This window comes from Marmota monax, unplaced genomic scaffold (assembly GCF_021218885.2).
Source record: "Marmota monax isolate L192 unplaced genomic scaffold, Marmota_monax_Labrador192_F-V1.1 WCK01_AAM20220418_F8-fsc00135, whole genome shotgun sequence".
NCBI classification, from domain to species: Eukaryota; Metazoa; Chordata; class Mammalia; order Rodentia; family Sciuridae; genus Marmota; species Marmota monax.
The window spans coordinates 2311250-2330212 of NW_026694339.1; the positions used below are offsets into that span (position 1 = coordinate 2311250).

The 18963-nt window shown below is 42.3% G+C and overlaps 1 protein-coding gene across 4 annotated transcripts in view; it reads left to right on the forward strand.

The window, feature by feature from the left end:
* Mpped2 (metallophosphoesterase domain containing 2) overlaps positions 1-17729 on the forward strand; it is a 169941-nt gene extending 152212 nt beyond the window's left edge. For all 4 annotated transcript variants that reach the window (XM_046467524.2, XM_046467526.2, XM_046467525.2 and 1 more), the window contains exons 5-7: positions 11143-11258; positions 13612-13725; positions 16304-17729. In XM_046467524.2, coding sequence (XP_046323480.1) covers positions 11143-11258; positions 13612-13725; positions 16304-16422 — 349 coding nt within the window. In that variant the 3' untranslated portion in view covers positions 16423-17729. The remainder of the gene's footprint in view (positions 1-11142; positions 11259-13611; positions 13726-16303) is intronic.
* The last annotated feature ends 1234 nt before the right edge of the window (positions 17730-18963 follow it).

The following is an 18963-nucleotide window of genomic DNA, read 5'->3' on the forward strand; positions in this document are numbered from 1 at the left end:
AAAGTGGTTCCTGTCGCCAAATAGGTGCTCAGTAAATATGTATTGAAGTACTTGAACAAATAAATGACTTCTGCTGTCAAAAATGCCTTTCTGATTCCACCAATGAAAATAGTGAGTAGAGAAAAAGAAGGCAGACCTATGTTGGTGTTCTGAGCAAAAGTCTCCCAAATCCATCAATTTTTCCAACCCCTGGAGTAACTGCCAATAGTAGAGTCTATGTAGATATTCAGTTCTCCAAATTCTTCCATCCACACTCCACATACATTTAACAATATGATGATTTTTACACTGCTTTTTTTTTCCTCTAAATGATATATGGTCATTACTTTAGAAGGTAAGAATAATAGAAAGGGGGAGGGAAAAAAATCCATAACTCTTCTCCCCAAGATAACAATTTAGCATATTTTTTGTTTCTTTTTATTTTCTAAACATCTTTTTACATACTTGAATTGACACTGAAGATAATACTAGGGAAGAAAATACTTGGCTTTTCTACTGACTGTCAAGGTGTATACATTTTCCTATGCAGTTTGTAGGTCTTCATGAACACTTGTTCTTAACTCTGTTCAATTGATAAATACTTATGCATCTGTTCATGCTGGGGGCTGGGAACATAGTGATGAACCAGACTGAGGTCACTGAACTTCCACTCTACCTTTTTATATTTTATGATTTTATTGTCTACTTATCAGTTATTCTCTTTGGGTCTACTTGTTGGGTGGCATTATTTCTTACCAGCAAAATCTTCTCCAGCCATGTCCCTGTGGTGCCCCCAAATATTCCATAGTATGCAGAAGAAACCAGCATTAGTGGCATTAATATATTATGCACACACAAACACATTCTAAACTTCACCAAACATAGTAAAATGCACTACCCTCTATGTGGAGGGATAGTTTGTTTCTATCCCTTAAAATCAGATCTTGAGATTTTTCCATGTAACAAGACAAAATTCAGCTAATCCTGAAAACCCACCTTTCCTGTTTTTCTTACTCTTTTGGGAAATCCACGTTAGACAAGCATTCTCTATCTGCTTGGTTCCAGAGACATGTCTCCAGGTCAGAAAGGCGGAAGGGGAGGCCCATCTTCTCTGCCCAGTTCCCAAGTACTTGGCTATCTTCCTGCCGCCTCTCTTGTCCTGTTGGTCCTGTGCTTTACAGCCCAGCCAGCCGGGCATGTGACACGTGCTGCCCTCACAGCCTCCTTCTTTAGCAGGGTGTGGTTCTTGTGCATTGTGGCCCTGATTTTGATTGCAGAACCTTATTAGGGAGCACCCAGGAGGAAAGGAATGGAGACCTCCCCACCACAGTCCTGCTCCAACTCACCTCTTGGCTAGGGGCCAGTTGACTTGGAACTGCTAGATTATTTTTCAGATCATTCTGATGTCCGTCTGAAATTAGGGTTACTTAGAAATGAAGGCCAGAGTTTAAAGACTTCTGACCAGGGCAGCATTACCTACGAAACAGCGAGCTGTAGGTTGGTTGTAAAAACTGAATTGAAATTGGTATTTCTAGTGCCTGTCTTTCCAGAACCTGGCTCTGAACAGGGATCCAACTGAAGTCTGTTGAATAAGTAGATGCCCCGGAAGTTCTTCACTGAACCTATTCTCACTGGGCTTTCAACCCAGCAAGTGTGGCACTTGACAGAGAAAGGGACTGGAGCTTATTACCGTGGGTCCCCCTGTGGCCAAGTTTAGCACCTGACACTACTGAGCATTCAAAACCTTAGATGAAAAAAAATGAATGCTGCACACCAAACAACAGAATATTATTCAGCCACCAAAAGGAGTGAATTGCTGATACATGATAAAGTGTGGCCTTGAAAATATGCTAAGTAAAGTAAACTGGACACAAAAAGACAATTATCTGACCCCACTTATGTGAGGTACCAAGAATAGTCAAAGTCATAGAGACAGAGAGTAACATAATGGTTACCAGGGCCTGGGGAAATCTAAATGGGGCGTTGTGGTTTAATGGGTGCTGAATTTCTATTTGGGGTGCTGAAGTAACTTGGAGATGGATAGTGGTGATGGTTGCACACCATGGTGAATGTACTTAATGCAACTGAATTATACACTTAAAGTGGTTAAAATGATAATTTTTATATTATGTGTATTTCACCACAATGACTGTTGCTTTTCTTTACTTCTCTTCATCTAGTCACCCTCCCCTTCTCTTTCAAATCTGGAGGATGGATGTTGTCAGGTCCCTGTTTGAAGAATCTTCCCTATCTGGGGTCAGATCTCAACACAAGTCCCATTGGGGCTGCTCAGTCCAGGGCCTTCTTCCCACTTCCTTGTCAGAGTCCCAGGTCTGAGCAGGGCCCACCCTTGTTCTAACTGAGGTTGTCTAGACTTTAGTACAAGTCCTGCCATGATCCTTCCTTGGCCCTGTTAGGCTCTCAGAGTGATGGATGGGCACAGTCTTTCTCTCAGTCATAGGGAAGGAAATAGATTGAAAAGATTCCTCTTTCTACTATGAATTTGTTTACAAGATCAAAAGCTGGTATGCCTGAGAGGGCTGGGCAGATACTATGACATTTTTTTCTAACAATTCAGAGCAACACCATGTTTGAAAACAGGTCATGATGCCCTTTGTTCTTTCTTGGTTCCTAAAGCAAGCTCTGCTCATACCACCTCCTTTGCAGCAGAGAAAGGAAAATGGGCAACAGAGACTTAATTCTCACACTTATTCCTTATTAGTTACAAGAGGGGGGACAAAGTTGGCCTGTTTGTAAACACTGCAGTGTGTGTTCCCTTGGTTTGAGAAACCCTGTGTGTAGCTCATGCGGCTCATGGGATTGTCCTCAGGTACCATCTTTTCCTTTCCTGTCCACAGCACACAGACCACATTAGCCACCCAGGCCTGCCCTTTATCAAAACCGCATCTCATTGCATCCCAAGGACCTCATAGCAGAAGACCAGGCTCCCAAGTCCTAGTGGTGAGATGGGACAAGACAGCTGGTGAGAGGGAGGCAGCACTGCCTTTGGGGGCAGCTGAGTGCTGCTGTGGTGAGACAGGCTTCCCAGGCAGCTGGGTGGGGTGGAAATCCTGCCCTGGAGTTACATTTTCCCTCCCTCTCCTGGTGATGTCAATTGGTGCCTGTGTCTCCTTGATGCACGAGGTGTGAAGTTGCTCTGTGGGCTAATGCAAGACATCCTTTTAATTGCATGGAGGAGTAACTTGCAGGCTGCCAAGTGGAGAGACTTGAGTACAGGTGGAGGGAGAAGGCGGGCATCTTCAAATCCAGAGCTAAGAAGGGAAAACAAGGGAGGGAGGGAGGGAGGGAAGGAAGGAGGGAGGGGCAGGCGTCTGCCTTTCATCTGGATATTCAGGATGACACATCTGGTGCCAAGGAAACTGCTGTTTCTAACTGACGGGGAAGCTTTGCAGTCAAGGGAGGGCTGAGCTGTCAGGTGAGCTAGAGATCAAGAATTATCATGACAGCTTCATGGCATGTGAAAGGCTCTGTGAAGTACGGCACGATTTTAACCAGCGGTGGTTAAATTAGTTCTCCTGGACCCGGTGTGATGTGCAGTCGGAGAGGGGCCGGTGGTGGCTGGGAGTGCCAGGCGTGAAGAAGGTTGCCATTCTGAAGGGCCAGGATGTAGGAGAGAAAGTGTATGTGAAAATTGGCTCCCGGTTTCTGAGTTTTGCTTAATGGAGGTGCCAGGCAGCGGTGAGAGCATTAATTAGTAGCTTGTCAGTTTCGCCAGCGAACCTCTCTGAGCCCCCTATTATGAATATTCCGGGGACCCAAAATAACCTCTTCTTGAACTTTCCCAATTTAAGATCTTGTCAGAATCTAACCACCTGTACCAACCGGCTAAGCAGCCTTGACTAACCGCTTTGCCCTGTGCTCTCGTGTTCCGAGGGATTGTCTATGCGCCACTGAGCGGACGAGAGGCTGAATGAGCCAGTGCCTCTCTGGAAAACTTCCACTCAAAAGTGAACTGAGGAAGTGCCTTTTGATAAGTCATCAGCCAGAAGAAATCAGGCTCTGTCCAGCCATCCAGTAATACCTGCCTGTTCATTGGCAAATTTTTAAAAAAATCCTGCAGCTGGGGGGTCTATAGTTTGATGAGTCCCTGCATGGAAAATTCAAGAAATAAAAACATGAACAACTGTGTGTGCGCGCACGTGTGTGTGTGTATGTGTGTGTATGCACATGTACCTTGCTAACTATATCATATACAAATTTAAAAGTTGTACATTAACACTCCTAGGCAGTACTCTGCCAAAAGTTCTGTATAAGTTAACTCCTTTAAACATAGGAAAAATTCTGATCATTAGTGGTTTCTTTTTATTTCTTTTTTTTTTTTCTGTCCTTATCCTTTTTGCTTTTTTAAAGACAAGGAAACTGAAGTTCAGAGAAATCCGTAATCAGCAGGTCTGGAACTTGAACATGGGTCTGTTTGGCTCCATAATCCATGCTCTTAACCTTGGTCTCTAAAGTAAGAATGGCTAACTTTTATAGAGCCTCCAGATTCTCATTGCTCTAAGTGGCACAGCTAGCCTGTTAGGTCCTAAGTCCGGATGTTATGGGAGCCCTTGACTTGACCCTTCATAGCTACTGTGCAGAACCCCAGTGGAGCTGCCCCAGGGCTTCCAAGCCTTAATCCCTGCAAGAGGCACCCAGGAGACTATATTACAGAGAAGTCAAATCTTTGTGGTACAGACAGCCCAGGACCTGTCTCACCATCAAAAATCTGTGCACACTGACCAGCACCACGCTTGGGAACCTGAGTAGCACACCTGAGCACAGCAAGCACCAGTGCCTTACTTCCTAATCTGCTTTCCCAGGCCATGGCCAGTCCCCTCTGAAGTTTGTGGAGGAGTAAACAGCCGTTCGCCTGTCCAAGCCTCCCTGGATTTATGGCCTGACGGCTCTCCTCTGCCTGCACTACATACTGTGTACTGCAAACACAGATGACCTTTGCAGAGATTTCATTTCAACTTGCTTCCATATAGAAAACCTGTTTTGTATTGGCATTATTTAGAACAAGTTCTGCCTGTGTTAACTCCCTTAGCCCCAGCCCTTGGAATTCCAGAGGCCAAGTGCCTGTGATTTCAAGAGCAAGGGGGCCGGTACCTTGAAAGCATCCCCAGCTTGCATCTCTCTGAGTCGCTGAGTCCAGTGACTTCGGGCAGATGGAGCTGCTCCCCTTCTTTCTAGGGTTTTTTAATCCCTCCTCCGTAGGAGGGGCTGGGCTGCAGGCTCAGATTGGCCCACTGGCAATAAGGTGCTTTTGTGGGACATTTTCTTACAAGTTGGTTCCCATGTGGTGTTTGTTAGTCACAGCTAATTATTAAGTCCTTGGCCCAGGCAATAGACATTGTTCCCTTGGATTCCTCTCCCCTCCTTTTCCCCCTCACCCCCCATTGCTACAGAACAAAACCCATTGTGGGGCTCTGGAGGTTGGCTGTGCACATATTTTCCAGTGAACCCCTGATGGGCTCTCTGCTGGGGTTTCATGTTTCAGGTTGAAACTGAACTGGATAAAGCATTATTCATTGACGCCGACACATTCAGTCTCTGCTCTGTTCAGATATTTCTCCCTCACTGGACTCGGTCCCTCTCAGGCAATTTGGGTAATTCACTGAGAGCAATCCACAGTACTTGCTCACAACCCCGATCATCTGCACAGAAGGATAAAATGTTAGAATTTTGAGATCTTAGAAAGATCATCAAGTTCCAGGTTTGGCCAGCTTCTCTGGTCAAGAGGCATATGTTGGGCCCGGGAGGGGGAGGGTGCGAGGGCGGGGTTGAATGAGCAGGCTCTGAGTTCCTTCCTCCCATTCCCTGGTACCAGGGCCTCTCCTTTTCCCTGATTTGCATATTGGGCTTCTCATAAGATTTGCGCAACCTAAAGGCAATCTTGAAATCCCACAATTGAGGCCACCGATTTGTTCATTTCTCAGATGAGGAAACTAGCCCAAAGAAAGTCTTTCTCTCATCTAAGGTGCAAGTGGGTTCATGAAATGAGGCCAGAGTGAGAATAAAGGTCTTTCCACTTCTGTGTGCCCCATTTATTAAATCAACGTGGGATAATTCTGGAACCCATCACTGGGCTGCTTTTCCTAGTGCAATGTGGAATTGCCACTCTCTATGAAAAGCCTTACCTCTATAGAGAAATATCAAGCCCCCCGCACCTCAGACAGGCCATGGCAAACTGTTTTTATTTAAGGCTACTTTGATTGCATAATCCCATGGCATCTTGTACAGTGCTCAGCCTAGGAGACTGTATGGAACAGCCATGTTTTTACTTTATATATTAAGAGCCAAACTGACATTGGGTTTTGTTGGCTTTGTGCAAGACAAGAATAGGCTTTGTAAACAGCAGGTCTGGGTTCAGATCTTACTCACTGGACAAGTTACTTGGTATCACTGATTTTAGGTTTTTATCTAAACATAGAGTGATAAAACATGGCTTAAGGATTGTGATGAGGAACTGAAATTCAATAGTCTATGTAAAATCTCTGTGTAGAGCATATCAGGGACTTGATACATGTTCCTTTTCCTATAACTTAACTACTCTCACTCTCACACATATACAAGTTTGAGTTGAAATAAAAACCAGACATTTTAAAATGTGATCCTGAACTTAGAAACGTCTGGATTTTGCCACAAGGGTTAACATTAACAAAGTGAAATTTGGGTTATCTATAAAACACAAGTTTGTCTTAATCTTTTACTGAGAACTACTGAGAATCTTCTGGGGGAATATGACTATGGACTTCTGAGAGAAAATCCTACAAGGGAAAACTGGGGGAAAAAAAGTTGTATTTTGCTATGACTCTGGAAGGACCTCCTGTCCTGGGACCCCAGAGCTGCCTGTCTTCGGCAAAATCAAAGCCCTACATTGGGCACAGTGGTGCGCTCCTAAAATCCCAGCAACTTAGGAGGCTGAGGCGGGAGGATCACAAGTTTGGGGCCAGCCTGAACAACTCAGCGAGGCCCTCAGCAACTTAGCAAGACCCTGTCTGAAAATAAAAAATAAAAAGGGCTAGGGATGTGGCTCTGTGGTATAGCACACCTGGGTTCAACCCCCACTCTAATAAAATAACATCAGAGCCCTCTTGGCAGTGACAACTTGGGTGTGCTTTCAAACACGTCTTTATTTGCTATCCAAATAAGAACCCTAGTCCCAGAAGCTTGTTTTTCAAAGTTTAGAAAAGCAGATGTTTTTGCTTATTTTTCTCTCTGTCTTTCCCCTGCCAAAATGCTTACTGGATTTCCATTAGGTTCTGAAGTTGTTATTCTGTTTTGTTTTGCTTTTACTTTTAAGACAAATCTTGGAAGGGAGTCACTGTAAATTGGAGGATGGGCATCCAAACTGAGAAAGCTGTATTTTAGACTCTAATGAAAATGTTTGAGAAGCTGAAGGCAGGAAGCGCTAGAAGACTGGAGAGAGCAAGATGATGAATGCAGTTCTGAAAGGGTCTCCTGGCATTCTCCCCAGGCCTGTGAGGCTGGGGCTGCCCCAGCAGGCGGGGATTCCAAAAGGAGCATTGCTTTCTAAGGATTCCAGAAGCAGTGCAGGTAGTGGAACACGGCAGGCGGCTGTGGATGGACTGGGTGGATTGAGCATGTGCCAAGGGGGGCCCAGTGCCACTCACAGCCCCTGTACAGTATAGCCTCAGAAACGTGGTAGGCACTGACTGTATTCATTTCTGTTTCCGCTGTAACAAATCAACTCAAATGCAGTAGCTTCACAGAAAACATATTTACCTTAGAAAAAGTGACGGTCAGCAATTTGATGCTGTTCTGACTGGACAAAAATCCAGGCGTTGACAGGGTCGTGTTCCTTTATGGAGGTCTCTGTGAGAATTCCTTTTTTATCCTTAGCTTTTTCAGCAGCTAGAGGCCCCCCACTTTCCGTGGCTACTGGTCGTCTCCCACCATCCTCACCAGTAGTGAAAGTGGGTTGAATCTTGTCATGTTGCTTCACTCTGATCTCTTCTGCCCTCCCTGTTCCACTATTAGGCACCTTTGTGGGTTTCACCTGGCCCAACTGAATACTCCAAGGTAATCTGTCTATTTTAAGGTCAGCTGAATTCCCCTTTGCCATGTATGGTAATATATTCACAGGTTCCAGGGGTCACAAGTGGACCTCTTTGTTAGGGTAAGAGATACTATTGCCTACCACAAGCACCTAGGCCACTTTTATACCACATACAATAAGTATATGTAGTAAGACTCTTTCATTTGCAGGAAAGACCTAACACAAGCTAATAAAAAGGAAAGGATTTTATTGCCTCGGGTACTTGGGAAAGTTCCACAGGCATCATCCGACATAGCTAGATCCATATATCCAGCCAGGTCATCAGAGCCCTCTCTTTCTTGGGTTTGATTCTCAAGCAAAGGCTAAGACAGCTCCCAGGCAGTTCCAGGGTTACACAGTTCTTGAGACTGCAGATGCCAGAGAAGAAACCAGGATCTTTTTTTTTTTTTCTTAGCCAGCACCAATAAAATGCTGAGGATGACTCTCATTGACCCAGCTTAGGTCACATGTACATCCCTAAACAAATTATGTTTAGAGAGATACAATACTTGCTTCATTTCCAAGGGCAGGAATGGAGTCAGCCTTGCCAGAAACTCATGTACTGAGTTAGGGAGGAGGTGGCCCCCAAAGGAAATTCAGATGTTGTCACCAAAAGAAGGAGAAAAGATTTCAGTCTATAGAAACAACAGATGTCTACTCCACCATGTTATTGCTGGACTTCAGAACCATAAAGTTGGCATATTATTTGGCTCCAAGCCACAAGACTTTCGAACTTGAAAGAGATAGAAGAGGCTCACCCAGGACAAGTAGTAAGTTAATTCAGGTAATATCTAAGAAGAGGAGTTGTGTAATGGGTAAGAGTGTGGGATTCGGAACCAAGTTATTGGTTATATTTACTTGACCTCTCTGTGCATCCGTTTTCTCATCTATAATATAGGTATGATAAGGGTACCTACCTCTGGAGTTTGTTGCAAGGTTTAAATGTGTTAATACAAATGAAATACTTAGAATAGTGCCTTGACACAATAAAGGACAGCTGTCACCATCATGATTAGCATTTGTTATTGTAAGTAAACTCCCTGAGCATGGCACGGGGGTTTGGAAAGTAGTTAGGAAATAAATCAGATACTTTCTTGATTTCTCTCTCTACCTGGGGCCACACAGTCTCCTCTTTCTGGAACTTTCTCCACCATCTCTGCAGGAATGGAGGTTCTCACCTGTAAATAGATTTTGACATAACTTTCTATAGTTGTCCTTCTTTCTCTGGCCTCAACTACATTTGTCCATCACCAAATGAATTCTCGGCCACTGTTTCTGAATCCAGATTCTTGAGAGAATTCCATTAATCTGGCCAATGATTGTCTTTACATGAAGGATACCACCTGTTTAATTAGCTGAGAAGAGCAAGGTTGGGGTTGTGTAACACTAAAGCGTTAGATATGTGTGTAGCTGCTGAATTTGGCAAGTCAGATCTGATAGACAATAGCACTCTCTTTATACAAGCTGGCATTTATTTGAGTGATAATATGGAAGCAAGAACAAAAGCAAAAGTGATAGGTAAGAGAGAAAGAAAAGAAAACACATCACCAGATCAGGGAAACACCAATACCTGAAGTCATGTAGCTGGGGATTCCCAAGGCAGCTTTACAGGGTCCCCACTGGGGAGTCCCAGGAAGAGTGTCCTCTCCTTGGTGTGACTCCAAAGTCTTATTCCCGATGGGGCTCCTTAAATAAAGTGAGAACAAAGAAAGTTCCCTTCTAACAACCTGCATGACCTGTGGTCCCCTCAAGGACACTTCATCCCCTAGGACAGACCAGATCCCCTGGGGAGGTACTGATGGCCTTGAGATAAGCCTGAAAGTCTGAGTTCTCCTGAGTGAGCCAAACCCAGCATGAAGTCAGCATTCTTCAGATGTCCCATCAAGGACACACGAAGGTCACACCAAGCACATGGACAGGGAAGATCTGTAATATTTCCCTTAGCCCTTTAGGTCACCTCTTTCAGTAGGCATGGAAGGGCAGGTTAAGCCAAAAGAGGAAGTTTGGCTTAGCCAGAAAATTGTCTTTTAAATGCATGCCCTAGCAAATGGGAATTCCCCTACAAAACAAGAAATTTGTGTCAAGAAAAATACTGGTTATATGTAGACATTTGGGAATAGGACAGTACTAGGAACTGCATTATACTAATGTTATAGTCTTCATAGAGAAGAAAAAAAATGATCATTCTCCCATAATTATAAATGGCACATTTATAAATGAGACATTCTTGGCCCTAATTAGAACATTCATCAGATGGACAGAGACTCTCATCCTATTCCCTGTTGAAAAACTCATTCCTGGAGCAGAAGTTCTAGTATAGTGCTCACAATCACTGTCAGGGGAGTGGATTCCAGAGTGACCAGTGATATCCCCAAATCTTCCTTTTGGTGGCAGGAAGAAAATTCCTCATTCGCTTTTTTCTTATGCCTTAGAATTATACATAATGGTGGAATTTGTTGTGACATATTTGTACGTGCACACAGTATAACAGTGTAATTTGGTCAGGTTTGTTCCCCAGTTCCTTATTTGTCTTTTGTTCACTGTGACCCTTTTGTTACTTTGGAATGTCCCCATATTTTTTCAATAGTTTCAGTCCTGAGTATTCATGACATCTCAGTGGACACAGAATTTGCCTCAAATCCCCTGTCCTTTTTCTCGGAAGACTTTAGTAAGAATCTTTCTGGTGAAGTACTTCTATAGTGATGGGGAGGGTCAAGGAGTACTGACGGAATTTCTTAGCTCTGAGGCACTACAGGAAGGCTGGAAATGCTTTGGATCAGGGCGGGGTATCTTAGGAAGCACTGAGATTTGGGGGAAGACAAAGCATTGTCAAGATTTTGATAGAGGCCTGCTGGGAAAGTCTCCACTGTAAAGGCTCCTGTGCCCCTTTCTAGTGGAACAATTCGTAGGCTCCACGCTTGCTTTCAAATGGATTGGTTTTGAAGCAGTCAACAAAAAAGCATCCTGCTGCCAGGGCCAACCATCAAAAAGAGAAAAGAGAGCAATGCAAACCGTGGGGGAATGTGCGAAAGAGAAATATTGTAGAATGGAGATGTGTCTGTGCTGGCCTGATACCATGTGCATTATCTCCCCCAAAGGACCCCATGGTTTAATGGATGGGGCTTTAACCTACCCAGAGGTCAGTCTCTACTGGACAAGTGGAACCTCATCCCTGAGGGCATCGACATCCTCATGACACATGGACCTCCTCTAGGTGAGTAAAGTAAAGGTTATCCTTTTGTCATAGGAGATGACTTTTTTCCCAAGCATAATGAATAATGCTTTAGGGACATAATCATTTTCCTCCAAAAAAAAAAAAATAGTGAATACAAAAAGAAAAAGTCAATGTCTTTAAAGAAACCCAGTATGATAATTAAACTCAGCAGTTCTGCAAGGCTTACAGGTGTTCGTGAAATTAAATTTTTTTATTTAGTCGAGTCAGGGAAAAATCAAATGAGTATGGAGCCCCACAGTCTTTTGAGCTTGATAATTTATTTTAAGAACTGTATTCACTTTGGAGTAAGGGGGAGTGGGGGATGGAAAGAAGACATGGACCTACCAATCACAGGGCTTTTGAATGGCAATGAAATGATGGAAACTTTTGTTCAAAGGAGCTCATTTTACTTTTCCACATAATGCTGGAACCTGGGGGATCTTTAAAGTTTAACATTTGAGCTGATTATATGAGAAAAGACTTTTTTTTTCTAAGTTAAAGTGTTCAGTAAGGACTTATGTTGAAAGTTACTTAAGGATACTCATTCTATAGGCACCTTGGGGCTGCAGCCAGGTTTATATTGTCTGTGTGCTTCAAAGCCATCCCCTAGGGACCCAGATTATGGGCCAGAAGATGATTATTGATTTATATAATTATCCTTAACTATTCATGAGCTTGTTATGGTTTGACTTAGCCATAGAATATTTTTCAACCAGGACCTACCATCTGGTCCCCCATCTACTCAGTACCCCTTGTGCAAGGACCCTGCTGTCTAAGGTACACTCAGAAAACTCAGATGTTTCACTTTAAATGGGGAGTGTCTTTATTATTATTATTATTATTGTGGTAAAAGAAACATGACAGGAAATCTACTCTTGTTATCTATTGTTGACTGTACAGTACTAAAAGAGTTTTCTTGATAATCTTGTTTTGAGATGGGGAGTCATGCAAATATAAATGATCCTCACGATATTTCTTGGTGTGGGATGGTTATCCATGTTGTTAATTTGCTAGCTAAATACTCTTATCAGTGTTTGTTGCCTAGTGAAGGTACCTGAGTAGCCAACCCTACAGAGCTGCTATACCATCCAACTTTATCCATTTGCCTGAGCAGCCTAATCTAATTGGATGTGGTCATGATGTTCCTTTGGCTATTTATTGTAAGGGCTTTGGGCATCTTCAGTACAGAAACATTTACTGGACTATAAGTATTACTTAGAATGTGACTTTGAATTGAAAAGTTAATTCACAAATTTTAATCAAACCATTCAAGAAAAACACATCCATGAGATAATATGCCAGTCACTGTGGATTTAGGATTTTCCCCTCTTGTTAAAAAGTTTTGAACATCCTGGTTTGATTTTTATCAGGAGCCTCCACTTTCATCTGATGTTCTCCCCAGATTCTCTGGTCACTTCCCACACCCAGCTAACCCGTCTTTACAGAGACACTAAATATTCATGTCTACAGTTTGACCAAAGAAAGCAGAAAGCTGCCTTTTTCTGCCCAGTCCATTCTAAACAGTAGAAATAACCTAATGGAACCATGAAATGGATTCCCACAGATTATGATTTAGCCTTTCATCCCACCTGCCTTCCTCATGCTCCATCCTGCTGGGGTGTATAGATTTCATTTCAGACCATAATCATCCAGATAGCTGACTTTTGCTATAATTAATGTCCGTTTTTATAGATTTCCTGCATTAAGCGTAGTACTAAGTGGCTTTTACTTTAAAAGTAGTCAATTAGCCCCAACTTGCTGGATGCCACCATGAGGTCATATTGTTGCCTGTTGCCATAGAGTGGAGAAGCAATGGGCATTCCAAAGCACTGGTCACGGGAACCACCAAGGGTTAAGAGCTGATATCTTCAAAGAGAGCAAGGGATCTTGTGTCCAGTTCACAGATAGTCCCTTCCTGTTCTGTCTTTGAACCATTTTGTAAGTAAACTGCTCTCAGAAAGTATAAGAAAGATAAAATTTAAAAAAAGAAAGTAACTGAATAGAGGGAGAAAGAGATATTATGGGGCTGCCGGGAATAAATGAATAAATGTCATTTGAGCCCCATGAAGAAGATTTGAAACCCATGGCTGAATAAATCAAATTCCTTACAGGAAAAAAAATGTTAATTAACCGGGGGGGGGGTGGGGGGGGTGGGATGGAAAAAAAATCAAGAACCTAAAGAAGACAAAGCGACGAGTGAAAAGTTTCTTAAAAGCCATTGTGAGCTTTAATGGAGAGGCTGGGATTACAGATAATGTAATAATCCTTCTGTGAGTTATGGCTTCCTGAAAGTCTAAATGAAACCTTACCTGAAGAGAGAAAATTAAGAGTATTGATTGCATTTCACCCTTAGGTTTTCGAGACTGGGTTCCAAAGGAGCTTCAAAGGGTGGGCTGCGTAGAGCTGTTAAACACAGTCCAGAGGCGAGTCCGACCCAAGCTCCATGTGTTTGGTGGAATTCATGAAGGTAAGCAAAAAGGGATTCATGACTCACTCCAAAGGAAGACCTTAGCTAGACTGGGAATAACTAGAGCAGTGGTTTTTAAACATTTTGACAGTGGAATCCTTTAATAAGATGAAATCTTATGAGAAAAATCTGCACATAAAGCTGATAAATATTTCACATGGAACTGCTTGCTCTCTTTTACAGAGAGTAGAGCATAGGAACCCTGTCTGACCCACCTTACCACAAACCCAGCATTCCCCCAGGCAGCTTAGAATCTCAGGGCTGTAATGAGGAATATTTGATAATCACTGCGGCAATGCAAGCCTGAGGTATGTAAAGACAAATTTTCTCTTTAAGAGAGTTAGAAGAAATGCCCTGGATATTAGAAGCTATTTAAAGCTTGTATAGTTCATGCCTACCTATAAATATTATGTTTCATATGAAATGCATAAAAAGACCCAGGAAGACAAGGCATTCTCTGAAAAATAACTGTGGCCCTGCAGTGAAGGATATACAACAGAAGCAGAAGGAACCAGCACATTTGAAGGCTCAGATTAAACATAGTAATTAAATCTCCCCTAAGTATTAGGGAACTGGTCCGTTGCCATTTTCTGCCTTTCAAGGTAAACTGAGTCAGGATCACAGAGCTGAAGCCTCACAGGAGGTTTCACGGCTGGCTCTGGGTTTTGTTTGCTTCTCTTTCCTTTTTCAAACCAGAGGTAACTGGACTTTTGTGCAGACACAAAGCCCTCCTTCAGCGGGCCTTAGGTTTTCTGAGCTCACAGGCTCTGCCAGGGACACATATTTGTGTGCAAAGGGTACGTTTATGTGGGCAGCCGCCATATTCTCCCCGGATCCTGCTTGCAGCCGCTCCCTGCAATAATTTATCAAGCTGCAGTCAAGTTGAGGTGTATAAGGCTATGTGCCTGACGAAGCAAAAAACAAAGTTTGCTTTTCAGAGTCCACAAATCCAGTGGCTTCCTGGTTATGCAGGTAATAAAGAGGATATTGAAAATCATCCTACTGAGGCCAGAGAAAATTCAGCTTGCTCCAAGTGCAGGCACCAGCTGAGTGACTGGAAGGAGGGATACCAGCTCCCCCAAAGCAGGCAGCAGCAGACATCAACTCCTCTGACTCCACAAAGGAGGGTACTTCTCTATGATATGATGCAGGGAGGGGAGACCAGAGATGGGACCTCATATCTCAATTGCATTTCAGGGGGACCATTATCTTGAAAACTGGTTTGAATTCCTGCAGCATTCCTTTGGGTTTGCATTTCACCGCCCCCCCCTTACTTTTTAAAATTTAAATCATTAATTAGCTTTAAACTATCCAGACAATTGGGGAATTCCACTAAAGTCCCAAAATAATAAACTAGTTTAAAAGGGAGGAGATCATATTCAAATAAACTTGTCTCGCCTTTATTCACTTAAGACAGCTGAAGAGGGCAGAGAGAGGGCAAATACCAACCTCTTGATGGAGAGAGATAACAAGACTTTATGACCCCAGAACTAAACAGTGCACATTTTAAATGCCTCTTTTCTTTTCTTAAGAGATTTTTCCATTGACCCTCATTAAGCTCTCCACAGGCTTACTTGCAGAAATTTTAGCAAATGGAAAAAAAGAACCTTATCAGTGATTTCTCTAAATCCTGGTAATTTTATTTCTTCATGGCTATATTTTTACATGCCTTAAGAGCTTGATATCGATATAGAATTGCAAACTTAGTTGCAGAAGCTGGAGAGCAAATAGATGGTATCCAGGGAAATATGCAAACTTCCAAACGTCCTAAAATTAAGCGTATAAAATTATAAAAGAAGCATACATGCCAGAGTTCCAGGGAAGTTTTCTTAGCTTTGTTCCAATAGGTCACTTCCAAGAGGTTTCTACTGCAGGCAGGGATTGATTTTGCTTGATCTAGTGCTCAGGTAAGCTCAGGAAACAGTGGCCTATGGTGATGATTCTGTACATCACTTGGACAGTTGATTAGTAGATGCTTTTGAATGAAACTTTGAAATGCAACTCCGCATCAAAGCCACAGAACTCAAGGTAAAATTACCTATGGTTAACTCTCACAGAGACAGTTTATTTCACAGAAATGGAAGCCCAGTATCCACATCTCCCAACTCCCAGAGTTCTTTCCCTTCACCTGCCCTGAAGCCCACTTGGAATTTGGTCTGTTTGTCCCTGAGGAGTTACTCCTACATTACTCACTTCCTTCCCTAGAACTCAATAGTTCATACCAGGGCTTTGAAGTGAAAATGCTATTTTAAAAAGGGGGGGGGGTCAATATTTTTCTTTATTCTCCCTACTAAAGAAATCACAGTCATTCCCTGACAAGTCTAGTGTTTAAATAAGAAAAAGAAAAAAAGAATCACTCTTTGTTGAAGTGGAGAATTCCCCCCCACCCTTTAAAGAAAATAGGATAAAATCAGACAGCAGCTCCTGAAAGTCGTTGGATCTGGGCAGGCAGGCTCAACTGAATTTCAACTCGCTGCCCCACTGACAAAGGCTTTCTTGTTTTCCTTGCCTGACGGCCCTACGTTCAACCACCATCATTTGTATACATTACAGTAACTGTGACACCATCTCCCCACAGGTTACGGCATCATGACCGATGGCTATACAACGTACATCAATGCCTCAACATGTACAGTCAGCTTTCAACCGACCAACCCTCCGATTATATTTGACCTTCCGAACCCACAAGGTTCCTGAAGCTCTAACTATCTTATTGGAAAATGAGGGAAGGTCTACAAACTGCCATTTTTCTAATTATAAACTTACATTCTCTTACTTGTTTATTTCCAAATGCTGTGAGTTCTTTTTGTAAATTGTCGAAACAAACAACAACAAAAAAATGATGCTAGAGGTTGTGCTTCTTCTTCTTCTTTATTATTATTATTATTATTATATTATTATTATTATTATTTCTAAATGGGGCACCCATTGGAAATCAAAGGAGCATTGTGAATTTGTAATATGACTTCTGATTTTTCAAAGGCCACGCCATTGTAAATTGTTAGTGTTCGCCAAAGGACAGCCAAGCTTTCTTTTAAAAAGTGAAAGAAGTCTTATTTTAATATGCTTTAAGCTGGAAGAAAAAGAAAAAAAAAATGGAAACAGGTAGACAGTGTTTTAAAAACCACCCAGATTTGCACAACTGTTTTAAAGAGTATTGTTTTAAGTATTTTATTTTTTAATGTTTTGTTGTTGTCGTATTCTTGGTAATGCTTCATTTTTGCAGATGTGGCCCTGATTTAAAACAATCTTCTCAACTGAAGTAGGTATGGAAAAAGCCTTCTCGTCACATTCTTGCTGGAAAGAAGACGTGTGTCAAGGGAAGACAACAGCCCTCATTTAAAGGATGGCTTAGCTAGTGAGATCCATATGCGGTTTTACAAGGTCTCATTGTTTGTTTGTTTCTTTTAAATTATTTTAGCTTTAAAAATAGGGAAATGGAACCTGTAAAGAGCAGGTATTTCATGCAGTAAAAAAAAAATGAGTGTGCAGACTCCTTTTCAGTATGGGTTTATATATATAAGTATTTTTTTGTGTGTACTCTAAGTTAGGAGTTTAACATTGCCAAGGACAGTACAACTGCGGTGGGATGCTGTGTGGCTGCACCTCAGAAGTCCGAAGGAACTGACACATTTTCTCAGAACTCAAGGTCTTAAAGAGCTTGAGTTAAATCTAGGTACAGTTACAAGCGTGTATAGAATTAAATGGATGCAATGGAAGCTAACTAAAATAAGGCTTAGTTGTCCTTTCTATTTAAATGCCCTGAACTGTCTTCTTACTTCCTCTCCCCCCTCTCCCATTTTGCACTGTGTGTCGATGCAATCTTCGCTAGCACAAAATATTGTCGCTAATAGTCATTTCTGTTTTCCCATTGTAAATGCTGTTGAGCTTTATTCTATTTTATGTTACCTTGAAATTTAGGAAAGCTGTTGTTTCTTTAAATTTATTGTGATATTCTATATCTAGCGGCCTTTATATGCAAATAAAATTGCAAGATTTTTAAATCTGTGCTGTTTGGAGAGTTGGCTGGTGGAAGGGTGGTAGTTTTTTATTGTGGAGGGGGGGGATTCTTCATATGCTACATCATAATCCCTTTTAGAATAATTAAAATACATGATTTTTTTCCCTAATTTTCAATAAACTTTTATTACCCACCATGCACAAGCTGGCAAGTAGGTCAATAAGACCATGGGTGTAGTCTTTCCTTCCATTGTGCTGTCATCTATCTTGCTGTAGATTTCAGAGGGTGCAGATTTCATCTTTGGCCGTTGCAAGGTTTGAGGGAATAGGGTGACTGTGTATGGGAATGCCATTTCAGGTGTATTGTATGCGGAAGCCGTTAATGATAGAGTAATCATTGCACATTCTCATTTGTCCCCATTAGCAGACCCCATCTCCCCATCACTGTTGTTTTCTTGAAATGATATCCACCAACAAAATGCTTTGGCATCCAGGAAGGGGCAGGCAGTGGGGTAGGATAATGCCTGTCTTTTTTTATTTTTTCTGGAAGGACCATTGAAGAAAGGCAGTATATCTGCAGTGTATCTCCAAAGTCTACTTCTCAGTCAATGCCTCTTGGATTGCATTTGGATACATCTTCCTACGCGTGGATCCTTTGGTGCAATTCCTAAAAGGAATTCTCCATGTCACTCCCAGCAAAGAGAAAGTACTAGGCCTGAATTTCAGCTCAGATTCACATTTAATCATCATGGTCCATTGTAGTTGTTAACATTTATTAAGCTTCTTGGATGCCACTAAGAGCTTATGGTGGACATTAGTCTAAGTTTGCAGAGAAGATGTTCAAGCTTACCAAGGAGAAGAGGTCCATGATCGTGTGGTAGCTACGATGGGCCAATGTAGGTTCTGAAAGAAATTTACATCCTTCCTTTGACCTGCTACCTCAGTAAAAGAGAGTATTGACTTCAAGCCCCTTTCTGCAAGGCTGGAAGAACTAGACTGCTGGATGGAAATTTCACCTGGCTCTTGTACCAGGAGGTAGGCTCAGATGTCTCAAAAAGCAAGCTCTCTAGAAATAGGTGGATGATCACCATGACAAGTGTGCAAACCAGTCTGGACACAAACTAATTAAGCTGAGCACTTTCTAAAATTGCTTTCCATTGTGTGGGAACAGGAGGCAATACAGTCTACTAAATCCAGAGGGTAGCCTAGCTCATGGACAGAGATTCCTTTGGCCAGGCCACAATTCCATGTTCGTGAACTGCCTCCAGGAAATCCATA